Source organism: Equus asinus, chromosome 8, assembly GCF_041296235.1.
Source record: "Equus asinus isolate D_3611 breed Donkey chromosome 8, EquAss-T2T_v2, whole genome shotgun sequence".
Classification (NCBI taxonomy): Eukaryota; Metazoa; Chordata; class Mammalia; order Perissodactyla; family Equidae; genus Equus; species Equus asinus.
Window position 1 is genome coordinate 88,017,854 of NC_091797.1, and position 20,442 is coordinate 88,038,295.

Consider the following 20,442-nt stretch of genomic DNA (forward strand, 5'->3'; position numbering starts at 1 on the left):
CTGGGAGCCCACACTGCCCCAGGAGCCTTTACTCACTGGGCCTCTGTGAGGAAAGTGGAACAGAAGTTATGCTTTGGAGTTGTAGGACCTCCTGTGGTTCTCGTTGTGTGCTCTGTGTCATGACTGTGCCATAGAGGAGAGCTGAGTCTCCTTCCTCATTAACTCGTTATCTGGACAGGGCAGTGAGCACCTGCTGCCCTCCCTCCCCCCACCACGGCAGCCTCACTTAGTTGCAGTCAGAGGAGGACTGTTATCTTCTTCCTATTTCAAGGGATGCCCTCTTTACCTTCTGCGACCTCTCCCTTAGTCTTCCAATCAGAACCAGTGGGGAAGTTGCGGTGTCCAGTCTTTCCTCGTTTAATATTCTGTTATCTTTGTGCCTCTGGGCTCGGCAGGGAGCTGCAGGAGGAGGAGGAAATGGATGACGCGTGTCAGGATTCTTTGGATGAAAAGTATTTGGCTCTTTCCAGTCACCATGACTTGTCTGACTCCTGCCACCCTCCCGACAGTCCCACCATCCCATCTGATGAGCACGAAATCTGCTCTCATCTGGATGGAGCCCGTGAGTACTCTATTGGAAAGGGGACAAGCTCCGAATGGTCTCCCAGGTAGCCTCCATGTTCTTTGTGCTCACACCTCTGTCCAGGTACAGAAATGTCTCTCTGACGGCAGGCCTTGGAGACCCATCTTGGTTTCAGTCAGAATCTAGGACTCAGTTTTAAGCACACACATCAGGTGGGTCAGGTAGTTCAACACTCTTCCGAGTCCCAGGCCAAATCTCTGTCATCCCCGTTACCATGCCCGCTCCACTGCAAACAGCAGTCTCTGTCTCCTCTAAGTTGGTTTATCCTCAGTAGGGAGCCATCTAAGCGTCAAAAGATAAACACCTCTTGAATGTGTCTGGAAACTTACCACCCAGGGCGTGGTGTGAACCCTGGCACCCCCCACCACTTTGAATAGCAAGAATCCTGTTCTCTAGGTGGCACCATAGATTCTTTCCTCTTTAGGAGTGATTAAATTCCATCCATCAGTCTAGTCTCGGTGTAGAACTTCCTCCAAACCAACAGCAGCCAGCATATCTGATGGAATGAGAGCTGAATCTTGCCACAGCCTTTCCAGAAAGCAGCTAGATGAGCTCCTCATGACCTCGGGAAGAATGCGTTGAACTCTTTGCCCAGGTTCAGGGAAGAGAACTTTGTTGTATTGATCTGCCAATTCAGAGACAGTCTGCCCTATGACTCAGGAAAGGAAGCCTGGTCCCTTTTCAGAAGACACAACCCGAGGCCTCCTGGAATATTCTGACACTATCCTGTTCTCACGCTGAGAAGACTTATGTCCCTGTGTTGAAACAGGCCCCTGGGTTGGTAACGTGTCAAGAAGCAACTTTTTATGATGACTGGCCCTGTCCAAATTTATTTGCAGAAACTCAAAAAGATCAGAAGGATGAGGAAAGAGATGAGCCAACAGCCCCCAGGTAACTGATAATCCTGGTTGTGAAAGCAATGGTGACATCTGAAGATCTCAAATCCAGGGAGAATTAGAAAGTGCCAGGAGACCTATTTCATCCCATCACACTACCACGAATCACCCCTTTTAAGAATGCTGTCTGTCTTCTTGGGACTTGTCCTGTTAGTTTCCACTTGGTATTAAGGTCTCAAGTTTAGGGACCTAGAATCAGCTTGACACAAGGCAAACTAACCAATCTTAGAGATTTCCTGCACTCAGGGAGACCACGTGTCCTCTCTTGTTTGGGGAAAACTAAGATAAGTTGCATAACTTCTGTCTGCGCATTTGGCCTGTTTAACGGTGAGGATTTCATAGCACGACATACAGCTCGACAAAAATGTGTCTGTGGTATTACAGTAATGAGAGAAACAGGCCTAGAAGGCACGAGATGTCTGGGAGCCCACACTGCCCCAGGAGCCTTTACTCACTGGGCCTCTGTGAGGAAAGTGGAACAGAAGTTATGCTTTGGAGTTGTAGGACCTCCTGTGGTTCTCGTTGTGTGCTCTGTGTCATGACTGTGCCATAGAGGAGAGCTGAGTCTCCTTCCTCATTAACTCGTTATCTGGACAGGGCAGTGAGCACCTGCTGCCCTCCCTCCCCCCACCACGGCAGCCTCACTTAGTTGCAGTCAGAGGAGGACTGTTATCTTCTTCCTATTTCAAGGGATGCCCTCTTTACCTTCTGCGACCTCTCCCTTAGTCTTCCAATCAGAACCAGTGGGGAAGTTGCGGTGTCCAGTCTTTCCTCGTTTAATATTCTGTTATCTTTGTGCCTCTGGGCTCGGCAGGGAGCTGCAGGAGGAGGAGGAAATGGATGACGCGTGTCAGGATTCTTTGGATGAAAAGTATTTGGCTCTTTCCAGTCACCATGACTTGTCTGACTCCTGCCACCCTCCCGACAGTCCCACCATCCCATCTGATGAGCACGAAATCTGCTCTCATCTGGATGGAGCCCGTGAGTACTCTATTGGAAAGGGGACAAGCTCCGAATGGTCTCCCAGGTAGCCTCCATGTTCTTTGTGCTCACACCTCTGTCCAGGTACAGAAATGTCTCTCTGACGGCAGGCCTTGGAGACCCATCTTGGTTTCAGTCAGAATCTAGGACTCAGTTTTAAGCACACACATCAGGTGGGTCAGGTAGTTCAACACTCTTCCGAGTCCCAGGCCAAATCTCTGTCATCCCCGTTACCATGCCCGCTCCACTGCAAACAGCAGTCTCTGTCTCCTCTAAGTTGGTTTATCCTCAGTAGGGAGCCATCTAAGCGTCAAAAGATAAACACCTCTTGAATGTGTCTGGAAACTTACCACCCAGGGCGTGGTGTGAACCCTGGCACCCCCCACCACTTTGAATAGCAAGAATCCTGTTCTCTAGGTGGCACCATAGATTCTTTCCTCTTTAGGAGTGATTAAATTCCATCCATCAGTCTAGTCTCGGTGTAGAACTTCCTCCAAACCAACAGCAGCCAGCATATCTGATGGAATGAGAGCTGAATCTTGCCACAGCCTTTCCAGAAAGCAGCTAGATGAGCTCCTCATGACCTCGGGAAGAATGCGTTGAACTCTTTGCCCAGGTTCAGGGAAGAGAACTTTGTTGTATTGATCTGCCAATTCAGAGACAGTCTGCCCTATGACTCAGGAAAGGAAGCCTGGTCCCTTTTCAGAAGACACAACCCGAGGCCTCCTGGAATATTCTGACACTATCCTGTTCTCACGCTGAGAAGACTTATGTCCCTGTGTTGAAACAGGCCCCTGGGTTGGTAACGTGTCAAGAAGCAACTTTTTATGATGACTGGCCCTGTCCAAATTTATTTGCAGAAACTCAAAAAGATCAGAAGGATGAGGAAAGAGATGAGCCAACAGCCCCCAGGTAACTGATAATCCTGGTTGTGAAAGCAATGGTGACATCTGAAGATCTCAAATCCAGGGAGAATTAGAAAGTGCCAGGAGACCTATTTCATCCCATCACACTACCACGAATCACCCCTTTTAAGAATGCTGTCTGTCTTCTTGGGACTTGTCCTGTTAGTTTCCACTTGGTATTAATGTCTCAAGTTTAGGGACCTAGAATCAGCTTGACACAAGGCAAACTAACCAATCTTAGAGATTTCCTGCACTCAGGGAGACCACGTGTCCTCTCTTGTTTGGGGAAAACTAAGATAAGTTGCATAACTTCTGTCTGCGCATTTGGCCTGTTTAACGGTGAGGATTTCACAGCACGACATACAGCTCGACAAAAATGTGTCTGTGGTATTACAGTATTGAGAGAAACAGGCCTAGAAGGCACGAGATGTCTGGGAGCCCACACTGCCCCAGGAGCCTTTACTCACTGGGCCTCTGTGAGGAAAGTGGAACAGAAGTTATGCTTTGGAGTTGTAGGACCTCCTGTGGTTCTCGTTGTGTGCTCTGTGTCATGACTGTGCCATAGAGGAGAGCTGAGTCTCCTTCCTCATTAACTCGTTATCTGGAAAGGGCAGTGAGCACCTGCTGCCCTCCCTCCCCCCACCACGGCAGCCTCACTTAGCTGCAGTCAGAGGAGGACTGTTATCTTCTTCCTATTTCAAGGGATGCCCTCTTTACCTTCTGCGACCTCTCCCTTAGTCTTCCAATCAGAACCAGTGGGGAAGTTGCGGTGTCCAGTCTTTCCTCGTTTAATATTCTGTTATCTTTGTGCCTCTGGGCTCGGCAGGGAGCTGCAGGAGGAGGAGGAAATGGATGACGCGTGTCAGGATTCTTTGGATGAAAAGTATTTGGCTCTTTCCAGTCACCATGACTTGTCTGACTCCTGCCACCCTCCCGACAGTCCCACCATCCCATCTGATGAGCACGAAATCTGCTCTCATCTGGATGGAGCCCGTGAGTACTCTATTGGAAAGGGGACAAGCTCCGAATGGTCTCCCAGGTAGCCTCCATGTTCTTTGTGCTCACACCTCTGTCCAGGTACAGAAATGTCTCTCTGACGGCAGGCCTTGGAGACCCATCTTGGTTTCAGTCAGAATCTAGGACTCAGTTTTAAGCACACACATCAGGTGGGTCAGGTAGTTCAACACTCTTCCGAGTCCCAGGCCAAATCTCTGTCATCCCCGTTACCATGCCCGCTCCACTGCAAACAGCAGTCTCTGTCTCCTCTAAGTTGGTTTATCCTCAGTAGGGAGCCATCTAAGCGTCAAAAGATAAACACCTCTTGAATGTGTCTGGAAACTTACCACCCAGGGCGTGGTGTGAACCCTGGCACCCCCCACCACTTTGAATAGCAAGAATCCTGTTCTCTAGGTGGCACCATAGATTCTTTCCTCTTTAGGAGTGATTAAATTCCATCCATCAGTCTAGTCTCGGTGTAGAACTTCCTCCAAACCAACAGCAGCCAGCATATCTGATGGAATGAGAGCTGAATCTTGCCACAGCCTTTCCAGAAAGCAGCTAGATGAGCTCCTCATGACCTCGGGAAGAATGCGTTGAACTCTTTGCCCAGGTTCAGGGAAGAGAACTTTGTTGTATTGATCTGCCAATTCAGAGACAGTCTGCCCTATGACTCAGGAAAGGAAGCCTGGTCCCTTTTCAGAAGACACAACCCGAGGCCTCCTGGAATATTCTGACACTATCCTGTTCTCACGCTGAGAAGACTTATGTCCCTGTGTTGAAACAGGCCCCTGGGTTGGTAACGTGTCAAGAAGCAACTTTTTATGATGACTGGCCCTGTCCAAATTTATTTGCAGAAACTCAAAAAGATCAGAAGGATGAGGAAAGAGATGAGCCAACAGCCCCCAGGTAACTGATAATCCTGGTTGTGAAAGCAATGGTGACATCTGAAGATCTCAAATCCAGGGAGAATTAGAAAGTGCCAGGAGACCTATTTCATCCCATCACACTACCACGAATCACCCCTTTTAAGAATGCTGTCTGTCTTCTTGGGACTTGTCCTGTTAGTTTCCACTTGGTATTAATGTCTCAAGTTTAGGGACCTAGAATCAGCTTGACACAAGGCAAACTAACCAATCTTAGAGATTTCCTGCACTCAGGGAGACCACGTGTCCTCTCTTGTTTGGGGAAAACTAAGATAAGTTGCATAACTTCTGTCTGCGCATTTGGCCTGTTTAACGGTGAGGATTTCACAGCACGACATACAGCTCGACAAAAATGTGTCTGTGGTATTACAGTATTGAGAGAAACAGGCCTAGAAGGCACGAGATGTCTGGGAGCCCACACTGCCCCAGGAGCCTTTACTCACTGGGCCTCTGTGAGGAAAGTGGAACAGAAGTTATGCTTTGGAGTTGTAGGACCTCCTGTGGTTCTCGTTGTGTGCTCTGTGTCATGACTGTGCCATAGAGGAGAGCTGAGTCTCCTTCCTCATTAACTCGTTATCTGGAAAGGGCAGTGAGCACCTGCTGCCCTCCCTCCCCCCACCACGGCAGCCTCACTTAGCTGCAGTCAGAGGAGGACTGTTATCTTCTTCCTATTTCAAGGGATGCCCTCTTTACCTTCTGCGACCTCTCCCTTAGTCTTCCAATCAGAACCAGTGGGGAAGTTGCGGTGTCCAGTCTTTCCTCGTTTAATATTCTGTTATCTTTGTGCCTCTGGGCTCGGCAGGGAGCTGCAGGAGGAGGAGGAAATGGATGACGCGTGTCAGGATTCTTTGGATGAAAAGTATTTGGCTCTTTCCAGTCACCATGACTTGTCTGACTCCTGCCACCCTCCCGACAGTCCCACCATCCCATCTGATGAGCACGAAATCTGCTCTCATCTGGATGGAGCCCGTGAGTACTCTATTGGAAAGGGGACAAGCTCCGAATGGTCTCCCAGGTAGCCTCCATGTTCTTTGTGCTCACACCTCTGTCCAGGTACAGAAATGTCTCTCTGACGGCAGGCCTTGGAGACCCATCTTGGTTTCAGTCAGAATCTAGGACTCAGTTTTAAGCACACACATCAGGTGGGTCAGGTAGTTCAACACTCTTCCGAGTCCCAGGCCAAATCTCTGTCATCCCCGTTACCATGCCCGCTCCACTGCAAACAGCAGTCTCTGTCTCCTCTAAGTTGGTTTATCCTCAGTAGGGAGCCATCTAAGCGTCAAAAGATAAACACCTCTTGAATGTGTCTGGAAACTTACCACCCAGGGCGTGGTGTGAACCCTGGCACCCTCCACCACTTTGAATAGCAAGAATCCTGTTCTCTAGGTGGCACCATAGATTCTTTCCTCTTTAGGAGTGATTAAATTCCATCCATCAGTCTAGTCTCGGTGTAGAACTTCCTCCAAACCAACAGCAGCCAGCATATCTGATGGAATGAGAGCTGAATCTTGCCACAGCCTTTCCAGAAAGCAGCTAGATGAGCTCCTCATGACCTCGGGAAGAATGCGTTGAACTCTTTGCCCAGGTTCAGGGAAGAGAACTTTGTTGTATTGATCTGCCAATTCAGAGACAGTCTGCCCTATGACTCAGGAAAGGAAGCCTGGTCCCTTTTCAGAAGACACAACCCGAGGCCTCCTGGAATATTCTGACACTATCCTGTTCTCACGCTGAGAAGACTTATGTCCCTGTGTTGAAACAGGCCCCTGGGTTGGTAACGTGTCAAGAAGCAACTTTTTATGATGACTGGCCCTGTCCAAATTTATTTGCAGAAACTCAAAAAGATCAGAAGGATGAGGAAAGAGATGAGCCAACAGCCCCCAGGTAACTGATAATCCTGGTTGTGAAAGCAATGGTGACATCTGAAGATCTCAAATCCAGGGAGAATTAGAAAGTGCCAGGAGACCTATTTCATCCCATCACACTACCACGAATCACCCCTTTTAAGAATGCTGTCTGTCTTCTTGGGACTTGTCCTGTTAGTTTCCACTTGGTATTAAGGTCTCAAGTTTAGGGACCTAGAATCAGCTTGACACAAGGCAAACTAACCAATCTTAGAGATTTCCTGCACTCAGGGAGACCACGTGTCCTCTCTTGTTTGGGGAAAACTAAGATAAGTTGCATAACTTCTGTCTGCGCATTTGGCCTGTTTAACGGTGAGGATTTCACAGCACGACATACAGCTCGACAAAAATGTGTCTGTGGTATTACAGTATTGAGAGAAACAGGCCTAGAAGGCACGAGATGTCTGGGAGCCCACACTGCCCCAGGAGCCTTTACTCACTGGGCCTCTGTGAGGAAAGTGGAACAGAAGTTATGCTTTGGAGTTGTAGGACCTCCTGTGGTTCTCGTTGTGTGCTCTGTGTCATGACTGTGCCATAGAGGAGAGCTGAGTCTCCTTCCTCATTAACTCGTTATCTGGAAAGGGCAGTGAGCACCTGCTGCCCTCCCTCCCCCCACCACGGCAGCCTCACTTAGCTGCAGTCAGAGGAGGACTGTTATCTTCTTCCTATTTCAAGGGATGCCCTCTTTACCTTCTGCGACCTCTCCCTTAGTCTTCCAATCAGAACCAGTGGGGAAGTTGCAGTGTCCAGTCTTTCCTCGTTTAATATTCTGTTATCTTTGTGCCTCTGGGCTCGGCAGGGAGCTGCAGGAGGAGGAGGAAATGGATGACGCGTGTCAGGATTCTTTGGATGAAAAGTATTTGGCTCTTTCCAGTCACCATGACTTGTCTGACTCCTGCCACCCTCCCGACAGTCCCACCATCCCATCTGATGAGCACGAAATCTGCTCTCATCTGGATGGAGCCCGTGAGTACTCTATTGGAAAGGGGACAAGCTCCGAATGGTCTCCCAGGTAGCCTCCATGTTCTTTGTGCTCACACCTCTGTCCAGGTACAGAAATGTCTCTCTGACGGCAGGCCTTGGAGACCCATCTTGGTTTCAGTCAGAATCTAGGACTCAGTTTTAAGCACACACATCAGGTGGGTCAGGTAGTTCAACACTCTTCCGAGTCCCAGGCCAAATCTCTGTCATCCCCGTTACCATGCCCGCTCCACTGCAAACAGCAGTCTCTGTCTCCTCTAAGTTGGTTTATCCTCAGTAGGGAGCCATCTAAGCGTCAAAAGATAAACACCTCTTGAATGTGTCTGGAAACTTACCACCCAGGGCGTGGTGTGAACCCTGGCACCCCCCACCACTTTGAATAGCAAGAATCCTGTTCTCTAGGTGGCACCATAGATTCTTTCCTCTTTAGGAGTGATTAAATTCCATCCATCAGTCTAGTCTCGGTGTAGAACTTCCTCCAAACCAACAGCAGCCAGCATATCTGATGGAATGAGAGCTGAATCTTGCCACAGCCTTTCCAGAAAGCAGCTAGATGAGCTCCTCATGACCTCGGGAAGAATGCGTTGAACTCTTTGCCCAGGTTCAGGGAAGAGAACTTTGTTGTACTGATCTGCCAATTCAGAGACAGTCTGCCCTATGACTCAGGAAAGGAAGCCTGGTCCCTTTTCAGAAGACACAACCCGAGGCCTCCTGGAATATTCTGACACTATCCTGTTCTCACGCTGAGAAGACTTATGTCCCTGTGTTGAAACAGGCCCCTGGGTTGGTAACGTGTCAAGAAGCAACTTTTTATGATGACTGGCCCTGTCCAAATTTATTTGCAGAAACTCAAAAAGATCAGAAGGATGAGGAAAGAGATGAGCCAACAGCCCCCAGGTAACTGATAATCCTGGTTGTGAAAGCAATGGTGACATCTGAAGATCTCAAATCCAGGGAGAATTAGAAAGTGCCAGGAGACCTATTTCATCCCATCACACTACCACGAATCACCCCTTTTAAGAATGCTGTCTGTCTTCTTGGGACTTGTCCTGTTAGTTTCCACTTGGTATTAATGTCTCAAGTTTAGGGACCTAGAATCAGCTTGACACAAGGCAAACTAACCAATCTTAGAGATTTCCTGCACTCAGGGAGACCACGTGTCCTCTCTTGTTTGGGGAAAACTAAGATAAGTTGCATAACTTCTGTCTGCGCATTTGGCCTGTTTAACGGTGAGGATTTCACAGCACGACATACAGCTCGACAAAAATGTGTCTGTGGTATTACAGTATTGAGAGAAACAGGCCTAGAAGGCACGAGATGTCTGGGAGCCCACACTGCCCCAGGAGCCTTTACTCACTGGGCCTCTGTGAGGAAAGTGGAACAGAAGTTATGCTTTGGAGTTGTAGGACCTCCTGTGGTTCTCGTTGTGTGCTCTGTGTCATGACTGTGCCATAGAGGAGAGCTGAGTCTCCTTCCTCATTAACTCGTTATCTGGAAAGGGCAGTGAGCACCTGCTGCCCTCCCTCCCCCCACCACGGCAGCCTCACTTAGCTGCAGTCAGAGGAGGACTGTTATCTTCTTCCTATTTCAAGGGATGCCCTCTTTACCTTCTGCGACCTCTCCCTTAGTCTTCCAATCAGAACCAGTGGGGAAGTTGCGGTGTCCAGTCTTTCCTCGTTTAATATTCTGTTATCTTTGTGCCTCTGGGCTCGGCAGGGAGCTGCAGGAGGAGGAGGAAATGGATGACGCGTGTCAGGATTCTTTGGATGAAAAGTATTTGGCTCTTTCCAGTCACCATGACTTGTCTGACTCCTGCCACCCTCCCGACAGTCCCACCATCCCATCTGATGAGCACGAAATCTGCTCTCATCTGGATGGAGCCCGTGAGTACTCTATTGGAAAGGGGACAAGCTCCGAATGGTCTCCCAGGTAGCCTCCATGTTCTTTGTGCTCACACCTCTGTCCAGGTACAGAAATGTCTCTCTGACGGCAGGCCTTGGAGACCCATCTTGGTTTCAGTCAGAATCTAAGATTCAGTTGTAAGCACAGACATCGTGTGTGTCAAGTAGCTGTACACCCTTCCAAGTCCCAGATCAAATCTCTGTCACCCTGGGACCCAATGCCAAGCACAGGCTGGTGAACACTAGGTAAACCAGAGTGGGGAGATTGAAGAGATCATAACACGCTTCCACCCACCACTGATGCTCCTGCACAACAGGAGTCTCCATGAGCTCCTTCTAGAAAGATGGGCCCTCTGATCTCTCCTGTAATTTTCTTCCTAATTGAGTTCCTGAACTGAGCATTAATGACTGTCCAAGTAGGGTGGTAGTCTTGCCTATCTCTTTGGAGATGTTGTTACCATGGTTCCTCAGCTCTGGACTCTGGTCTCTCTCACCTCTGAGATATCTTGTCCTTGCTAAACAGTCTGCTGAGGAACGACACAAAGATACCTCTGTCTTTCCATGTCTGGAGTTTTCGCTGAAATCAAGGCATCGGCCCTGGTGGCCCCACCTCTATGAATCACCCAGGATCCTGGCCTCTCGAAAGCGCCAAATACGCTTTCCTCCGTGGGGTGTATGGATTCCATCCATCAGTCTCGTCTTGTTGTACAATCCCACCTATCTCACCAAACACCAGGGTGTCTGCTGGGGCCAAGCTGACTCTTTCGGCAACACCTCTTGAAGGCTGCTGACGTGTTCCCTGTGATCTTTGGTGAAAATAGACGTATTTAACTGTCTGCTCGACTCAGGGCAGAGGACATGGGGGTGATGATCTACCAGGGCCGGGTCGATGTCTGACTAGACGTTTCTGAATCTGTCTGCAGAAAGTCATGAAGACGAGGAGTATGTGGAAGAGAGAGAACCACTGTCCAAAATGAACGACCAGGGGAGGGTAAAGGACAGGTAAAGTATGGAAAGGGTCCTAGAAAGATCAAGGAGCACAAAGGTGACCACATCTGTGATGCGATGGTCACCCAAACCTGCAGATTGCAGTCCTGTCATTCCCTCAACCAACAACGACATAGCCCTCTGAATGGGGTTGTGCAGTCTCCTTCTGGTACTTGTAGAGTTAGTCTGAACCAAGGTGAACCAACTCCTCTCATGGATTTCCTGTACTCACGGACATCACGTGTCCTCTCATGGATGGTGGGTTAAAGGCAGGGTGAGATTCACATCCACTTTCTGCAGAGTTCATCTTAGGTTGTTGGCAGGTATTTCACAGCAGGGAAGGTAACCAGACCCCCCAAAATGGTATTATGTTAGAGACTGAGAGAAGGTGGCCTAGAAGGTACAAGAACGCTGGAGTCTGCAATGCCTCAGGAGCTGGTATTGCCTGGCCGCTGATGGAGCTTTCAAAACTATTTAGGCATTTGCCAAACACGTCCGAAAATTCTGTTTTGAAGGCAAATGGGGGATGTTCTCATAGAAACCTCTGCGGAGGTCCTAAGAACCTTTGACTCAATTCCAATTATACATTTTCCCTTCTAACCCACCATAGGGAGTTTGATTTTCTAATTCGAGTTCAGGCACGAGAGCTGACCCAGTTACGCCTAAAGACACGGGAAGGAAGAGAGCTATCCGTCCTGCTTAATCAGAACCTCAAGGAGCTCCTGGGCCGCAGTGACCTTAACAACCTCCGGGGGCAGGCCTTCCAAGAGCAATTGGCTGAGGGATGCAGGCTGTCCCACGCCCTTGTCAGCAAGCTCGGCCAAGGTAAGGCGGCCACAGGGCCCGATTGCGCTGAGCCCTCCAAGGTCCCCGGCTCACAAGAGCCTCCACTTCTCCCCTCATAATGTTTTTGCCATCTGTCCTGGTTTCCACATCACACTTGGGGTCATGACAGGACCAGGAGCAGCTGGGTGGGAGGACAGAGAGGAGAAACGTACAAGGTGGAGGTGATAGTGTTCCGAGTGCCTGCTTCCTCCCTCATTTGCCATGGCCCTTGGGACAGGGGGCAGCCTGCACCCAGTGTTAGAGCACAGAAAGGCAGACATGATAGGAGGCAGCTAGTAAGGCTGAAAAGGGCCCTGAGCTAAGCGTGGACGTTCCCAGGCTCCAGCCTGAGTTCTGTCTTTTCTAACAGTGGGCGCGGGACGGATGTATCCTTCCTGGATCTCAGTGTCTTCATCTCTAACGTGATTAACACATGTGTTGCATGGTAGCTGTAGCATTCCAATAGGGAAGGCCTATGAGCGTACCTTCACAATGCTAGGGTCACTCACTGGGGTTGATTTCAGTACTGGGTATGGTAGAATCTGGTAGTGGGATGTGGGTTTACACTAGAATACTTAGCACTTAACGAGGAGAGAATTTTCCTGGTGAACGGTAGAAGCAGACGTGGAAGTCCCCACGAAGGACCAAGTCATGTGAGAATCATGGGACAGAATTGTTTTTCGTCTCCTGAGAGAAAGGAGGAGGTTCTCTGTGAAAGGCATGATGAGATACAGAGTCACTGAGCTTGGGAACCAGCCTTGTGGCAGGAGGGAGGAGAGAGTGGGAGGAGCCCCTAGGAAAGCTGGAGAAGCATCTCTTGATCTGGGTAACCAAATCAATTTTTAACTCCTTGCCCAGTTCCACCCAGAGCATGCCATCTGGGACCCATCAGATCAGGGCCACTTTGCCTGATCCATCAGAATACCACGGCAGCCCATTTCTTTACAGACAAAACACGACACCTTTCTGAACTCATGTAGAGGTAATTCGTGTCTCCAGGCCCAGAAAGGCACCTGCATTTGTAACGGGTGAAGTGCAACTAGCTCACGTCTAAATGGACGGTTCTCAATTTCTTTGCAGAAAACCACGAAGAGGAGGCTGAAGAACAACTGGGATCACTGACCCCCAGGTAACACTGAAGGATCAGAGGAGGGTAATGTACAGTCGAATGCAGAGAGGGTTCTGGAAAGAACAGACGCAGAGGTCAAAAGTAGCTGCTTTCCTGAAGCAAGGAGGCACAAAACTGGCTGATTGTGCTGGTCTCCTCCACTCCCCCCATCTGGATCGTCCATGTTCTTTGCAGCATGTGGAGTCTGTCTCACTCCCAGTGAGGTAGCCAGGCCTAGAGACGTCCTGCCCCTTCAGAGATGCCTTCTTCTCCTCCGGAAGGTCAAAACCCAGAGTCAGGTCCATACCTGCTCTCTGCATGTGGGCCTGAGCGTGTTGGCAGGTATTTCATGACAAGGAAAGTAGCCAGACTAAGTAAACATTCCTATTTTGCCTCAACCTTTAGAGAAGGAGGCCTAGAAGTTCCAAGATCTCTTGCAATCTCCAGTGTCTCAGGAGCATGTTTTTCTGGGTCACTGTGTGTAACATGCAAAAGGAAAGAAGAAAAAATGCGGTCGGCCAAAGATGAGCAGATTTCTACTTGGAAGGCCTTTTGGGGATATTCTCACCGAAATCTCTCTCAAACTCCTTATCATCTCTCATGACCCGATTTCCACTCTGAGGATTTCTCTTCCCTCCCGGCTAGGAAATACCATTTCCTCATTCATGATCATGCACGAAAGCTGACCCGGATACGCCAGACGTCACGGGAAGGAAGAGAGCTCTCTGTCCGCCTCCATCAGCACCTCAGGGACCTCCTCACCCACAGTGACATTGGCAGAGACTGGGGACAGGGCTTCCAAGAACAACTGGCTGAGGGATCCAGGCTGGCAGAGCGCCTTGTCCGCAAGCTTAGCCCAGGTAAGGCGGCCACAGGCCCTGATTGCGCTGAGCCCCTCCAAGGTCCCTGGCTGACAAGAGCCTCGGCATCTCCCGTCATAATGCTTTCGGCAGCTGTCCTGGTGTCCACATCGCACTTGGAGCCATGACAAGACCACGACTGGCTGGGTGGGAGCAGAGGGGAGAAATGCACAGGGGGACGTCATAGTGCTCCAAGAGCCTGCTTCCTCCCTGAGGGACCGTGCCCTTTGGGGCAGGAGGCAGCCTCCACCTGGTGTCACAGCACACAAAGGAGGACGTGACAGGAGGCAGCTTGTTGAGCTAGAGCTCCTCATGCTCTTGCCTGAGCTCTGGCTTTTATAGCTACAGGCGAGTATTTGATTTCTCCTTCCTGGATTTCCATCTCCTCATCTGTAAAATGGGTCAAAAGATGTGTTGCCTGGTAGCTGTAACTACTAAAGGAGGGAATGCTCATGAATGTGCTTCAGAAAGGGATCGTACTCCTAACTGTTTGGGGTTTATTTAGTTATAATCCAAAAATCTTGGGGCAGATACGTTGATTTGTAACAGAACACTTTCCACAAGAATATTTTCCCCTCTTATGATGTAAAAGCCAACATGCAGGTCCCCGTGAAGTCCCAGGATGTATGGAGGGGTGAGTCATGGGGTTTTCTATCCTCCTTTTAGAGGAAGGAGTAGGGTCTATGTGGGGGTTCTGAGTGGACATAGAGTCACTGAGACTGGGAACCAGCTTTGTGGAAGGAGGAGGATAGAACTAGAGAATTCCAGAGGGAAACTGGACAACTACCCAATGACCTGGAGACAAAAGATATTTGATCTTTACCCAGTTAAACTCAGAGCACGCCATGATGGGGATCCAGCAGATCAAGGACATTTTGCCTGATGGGTCAGGACACCTTGCCAGGCCATTCCTTCAAAGTCACACATGGGGCTGTCAGTACAATTCTCTCAGTGTGTCCTGACCTCATACACAGGTCATTGCTGTCCGTGCCCAGGCAGGCCTTTGTGTCTGTAACGGGTGAAGGGGCACTATTTCATCTCTGTCTGGATTTTGTTTGCAGAAAACCTGGAAGACGATGACGAGGAGGAAGAAGAAGAATCGCTGAGCCCCAGGTAACAATGAATGAGGAGGGCTAATAAGCAAGGGTACAATGTGGGGAGAGCACCTGAAAGAAAGACCCTGAGGGCCAAATAGCCCCAGGGTTCACAGGCGAGGGGGAACCAGCACCGCCCCTGCTGCTGATTCCGCTCACTCCAGCAACGATGGCAAAGCCCTTTGACGAGGTTGTCTCTTGTCTTTGTGGTACTCGTGGCCTCGGTCTGACAAGGGGAACTAAGCAGTCTCAAGGATTTCCTGCCCTGAAAGAAATCCCTTGTTCTCTCTTGGAAGGCTAAAACAAGGATGAGATGCATCTCTGCTTTCCCAGCTGTTGGCCTTAGGTCCTTCATAGACATAGCACAGCCAGAAAGGATCTAGACAAAATTAAAAAAATAATAATAATAACAGGTCTCAGTATTGACAGAAAATGGCCTAGAAGGCACAAGATCTCTGGGAGTCCACGATGCCTCCGAGGCCTGCATTCGCTGGGCTGCCATATGTAGATTCAACACAATGTATTCACAAACTGGAAGCCATTGTGTTGGGTCTCCGAGTGTGATGCGTCTGCCTTACAGGGAGAGCGCAGCCCCGTCACCACCTCACTGTCGGTCCAGGGCACTGAGCACGTTCTGCTCACTCTCGTTCTCTCTCTCCCTCTCTCCTGTTCCAGGACAGCCAGGCTTTGCCCCGGGCCCTTGGACCCTACCCTTCAATCAGAACCAGCTGGGACACCGTGGTGTCTAATCCTTCTTGATCTCTTCTTTTCTCTTCCCTCTCTCACCAGTCTGGAGAGGGAGCTGCTGGAGAAGGAGATTGTGAATGAAATCCTTCAAGATCCATCAGGTGAACAGAATTCGACTCCTTCCAGTCCTCGTGATCTGCCTGCCTCTGGGGAACCCCTCAGAAGCACTGCCTTTCTGTGTGATGAGCCTCAAGTCAGATTGACTCTGGAGGCAGCCAGTGACTACTCCCATTAGAAAGCAGATAAATCCAAGTGATCTCCCAGTTAGCCTCCATATTTTTTAAGCTCACCACGGCTGGCCAGGTAGAGAGATATACTTTCTGCAGGCTCTCGGACCGAGTTTTAAGTACAGATTTCAGGAGGGCTTGGGAGCTGTGCTGTCACCCTAGTCCCTAGCTATGTCCCTCTCAGCCCGTCCCTCAGTGGCATCTGCAAGCCATTTTGCCCCAGGTGGGAGAGAGAAGGGATCATGACCACCTCACAGCCAGCACTACAGCAGGGGCACAGTAGGTATGTGTCAGACCTCTTTCTTTAAGATGACGCATGTCATCTCCTGCAGTGTTTTTGCTAATTGCATTTCCTGAGCAGTGTCTCCCACTCCTCTCTGGCCATCCACACGTGGAGCAGTCTTACTCAACTATTCTGGAGGTCTGTTCTCATGATTTGGGGTTCAAAGCTGATGCTCTACTTCCTCTGGGGTGACTACCTCCCTCTGAAGATTTAAAAACGAGATCCTGGACGCCGCATCCTGCCTGTGCCCCTTGGTTTCAGTGAAGCCAGAGCTCTGGCTCTGGTTTCCCCTCCTCCATAAACGGCCATGGGTTTCATCCTTTGTGTAGGCTCAGTGACTTCCATGTGTGGGTTAGGGCTTCAAGCATGAGTCACGTCTTAGTGTTCTAATCTCATGGAAATGTCAACAACCAGTGTGCCTGATAGGACCCTCGTCTAACTTATGAGCAAAGAAGAACATGAGGCCACAGGACAGAAGGACTACAAAGGCAGGGGGAGGAGTCTGCATGCGTAGAGTTGGACCATGATGAGAACAGGACTTGTGGGTGATTGGATTATTCAGACGTTTGATCGTGTGGAGAGGACAGGATCAGAGAAGCAGAAGGAGATTCATGGATCCAGGTGTCAAGGATGAGAGTCTCATAGAGTGTGTTGTCAGGAATCTACATGGTAACACCATCCCAAATGACATTTTTACGAAACATTTAAAACAAACATTGGTGGCAATGAGGATGTGCAGAGGGGAGGAGAAAGGGGAACCCACAGTGGTGTGGAGAAGGCCCTGGGGGTTATGATCCGCCTTAGCCTGACCTGGACTGGTCTGAGGCTATTTCAGGTCTTTGGGTAGCCCTCTTTCTGAGAATAGATTTTCATTTCACAGAAGAAATTGAAACATGTTGGATTGGGGACTAAAGCCCAGACCCCCGGAAGAGTGTGTAACATAAGGACTGTGCACCATATTACATCCCTGAAGAACCACACAAAGCCTGATGCTGTAGCACCTCTGGCCCCTAAGTTTCTTATAAGGGTCTCAGACCTCTGCTACATTACTTACGGCTGCTACTACCTGCCCCGCCCCGCCCACCAAGTGACAAAAGAATATATATATGTGTGGGTGGGTGAAGGGCAGCCAAAACTTACAGAAAAGGAAGGTCAAAAGGCTCCAGAACTTTGCAAAGATTCCAAACTTGGTCTACAGTTTGCCAACTCCCTTCTTACTGGAAACAGAAGCCTTGGGACCATACTTCTTCCCTTCCTCTGATATTCTTCTGGGTAGACACCAGCAACTCTTTCTCCCCCATGTCCTGAGTCCTCTTTAGAACCTTCTCTGTAGGCTCCTGGACTAAGGTTACTAATAACAGAGTAATAGGCATGACCTCATCCGCCCACGCAAAGCCCTCTGGACTCCAGTGGGTGATTGTCCACTTCAGGGCCACTGCAGCCTGGCACCTGCCATCTCGGCCTCCCCAGGCACACAGGTCATGGTGACATCTCCTTCATATACATGAAGTCTGAGTTTGTTTCCTGAGACCACTGACAAGCAGGGACTTCTGAAATGGGTGGTCTGGGAGAGCTTAGCAACGGGAAACTCGGATTGGTCCTACTGAAACCACTTCTTGTTTCAGCTCCTTCCTGGGAGGCTTGTCAGCAAGGGCCTTTGAGTGGAAACTTCAGTTTCCAAAGGACAGAGATGCAAACTTCACAAGCACAGCTGGAGCCAAGCAGCTGGGGGAGCAATTATCTGGGGCTGCAGCTGGACCAGTTCCATTGCGGGGATGGCAAAGCCACGCTTGGTCTTTCCTTCACCACCTGGAGCTTTGCAGCCAACAGTGTTTCTGGAAACCGAGGTTCACTATTCCAAGGTAAGAAAGAAAAGAATAGGGAGCTCTAGTCCACGTGTTGGGCGTCACAGCGTTGTGGGGGGAGGCGGCAATGGGGCCTCTCCCATGCTCGCTTTGGGTCAGGTTGAAAACCGTGAGGCTCTGAGACAGCGAGGTGGTGAGAGCCTGGGCTTTAGGATCAGCTCTGCCCCAGGTCCCGGGTTTGCATCTTACTGGCTGTTCCCGTTGGCCAGGTTGCTTAATCTCTTAGGTATTTACATCTCAATTCCCTCATCTGAATCCCCTGAGAATTAGGTCTGCATTCCATACTCTTACTCATACTGCGTTAATACCTTTGGGAGTATTAAGGACATCATTTCCACAGTGTCTTGTTGCTTGATAACAACTATGAGTATCTCAAATCTACCCCCGTATCTTTCTGGTGCTTTAACACTTACAAAATGATTCCGCGTGCCTTGTTCCGTCTGATGCAGAGCAGTCCTGATGGTCTCCACTCTCTCTGGACCCCATCTTCCCTTCTCTGTCAGAAAGGCACGTTTGCCCATTTTCCCCTCTCCTTTCAGGATCCATCATCAGGCCAGTTTTCCTGTTAGGTGCCCCCAGCAACACTGCCGTAGACACGTTCAGTCCCCATGGAAACACTGGTGCACGGCTCAGTCTCCTCCTTATTCTCCACGTTTTTCCCTCTGTTTCATGGAAAGGGCCACCTTCATCCTTAAAGTGCACAAGTCAGTCTCTTTTAGGAGACTCGATTTAATTCACCATCTCGACTCATCTCTAAGTCCATGTCCTCAGTGTTTTTCTCCTCAGGATCCTGAGAGGTTGCTTCCAACTGAGCTTCCAGACCCTGACATCCATTTCCTCTGGGTCTGCTGCTCCTCAACCTCCACCACTCTCAGCATCTCCTCCTGGGCCCTGGAGCTGCCTGGTGCTCATCCTTGAGGTGACGGTGTCCTCTGAGGAAGGAGGAGAGACCCATGTTCTCAAGCGGAGGTGGGGCAACAAGGAGCGCCCTGTCGCTCGTGGACAGGTGCTACAGAAAGTCTCAGTGAGGCTCAGGGGAGGTGTAGCCCTGACAAGTGCCGTCAGATCTTGGGCTGTTGAGTTGTCTTCTCACCCTCTAGCCTCTCTTTTTCCTTCTCCTTGGCTTCCCCAATCCCAGCCAAGACTCAGCCTCACTGGCCTAGTCGCTCTCTTTCCTGCTCACTTCCCACAGGGGCCTGAGCAGGAAACCAGGCTCCACGCCAGGTTTTTTGGCCAACGATAGTTTCTTAGTCCATTCAGGCTGCTGGCACAAAAATTCCATTGACTGGGTGACATAGAAACCGCAGAAATTTATTTATTGGATTTCTGGAGGCTGAGAGGTCCAACATCACGGCGCTGGCACCTTCGATGTTTGGGGAGAGCCCCCTTCCTGGTTCACAGAGACTGTCTTCTCGCGCCATCCTCACGTGCTGGAAGGAATAAGGGAGCTTTGTGGGGTCTCCTTTATGAGGGCACTAATCCCATTCATGAGGGCCCTGCCGCCCAAAGGCCCCACCTCGAAACACCATCACACTGGGGATCCGGTTTCCACAGAGGAATTCGGGGGAACGTAAGCGATCCTTCTCTGGAGATTCCGTCAATGCTCTTTGTGTCATCGTCACCGTCCTCCTCCTGGTGTTCCACGGGTCATCTGTTTCTCGCCACAGGGTTTCTCCTTCTTCTTGCACTTCTAAATTTTTTCCAATTTCAACTGACCAGAATAGTGATTAGAATGTCATATTCAATGCCTCCAAATCCCTATTTATTCATCTGTTCCATTAGAGAAAAGAACACATATGCGGAGATGTATTTATATATCATGTCATACATTCTGTGTATTTTGTGTGTACCTTGTATAGGGTACATATATGACATATATATATGCAAGTTTTGTAAACTCCCCTGCTTTCACCCTCCCCCAGTTTTTTCTCTGCTATGTTTTACCGTGCACTCTGGTACTGCGTGATCTCTACAATCTCCTTCCTGCCAGTAGGACAACCTCTGTCCATGTGATTTCCTTCCGTCTTCTCTACTGAGACACTGTCTTTATCAATTCTGTTTCTCTTGATATCTTTTGGCAAATGGGAGTGTGTTTGCCTCCTGACCATCTCATCACCACTGAGCACCGTAAAAAGATCGACAAAAAAGAAAATATCAGTGTCTGCATTGGCTTCACCTCACCCCCACGGACTTTCAGATGGCCGTTGTTGTTCGAGCCACTTTCCTTATTCGATGTCGCTCTCGGGTGGGGAGTAAGTCACTGTGGGTCGTGAATAACTGTGGATCCTTTTGGCTGTGGTTTTCTTTTCAGAGCTGGGTTTGGATGCATCCCTCAGGATGAAGACCCCTCCCACGCTGAAGGGTGATGCTCTTGAG

The 20,442-nt window shown here is 49.7% G+C and overlaps 1 protein-coding gene across 22 annotated transcripts in view; it reads right to left on the minus strand.

Annotated features, from left to right (window-relative positions):
* The window catches only part of LOC123288002 (cationic amino acid transporter 4-like), a 60,518-nt gene that overhangs the window by 25,039 nt on the left and 15,037 nt on the right, over positions 1 to 20,442 (minus strand). For 7 of the 22 annotated variants that reach the window (XM_070516263.1, XM_070516259.1, XM_070516258.1 and 4 more), the window contains exons 5-7: positions 9,777 to 9,889; positions 2,185 to 7,991; positions 287 to 1,208 (exon numbers count right to left, since the gene is read on the minus strand). The exons of 4 other annotated variants lie outside the window; for them this stretch is intronic. In XM_070516263.1, the coding sequence (XP_070372364.1) occupies positions 7,950 to 7,991; positions 9,777 to 9,889 (155 nt within the window). In that variant the 3' untranslated portion in view covers positions 287 to 1,208; positions 2,185 to 7,949. 11 more of the 22 variants (XM_070516257.1, XM_070516255.1, XM_070516265.1 and 8 more) reach the window with 9 other exon arrangements.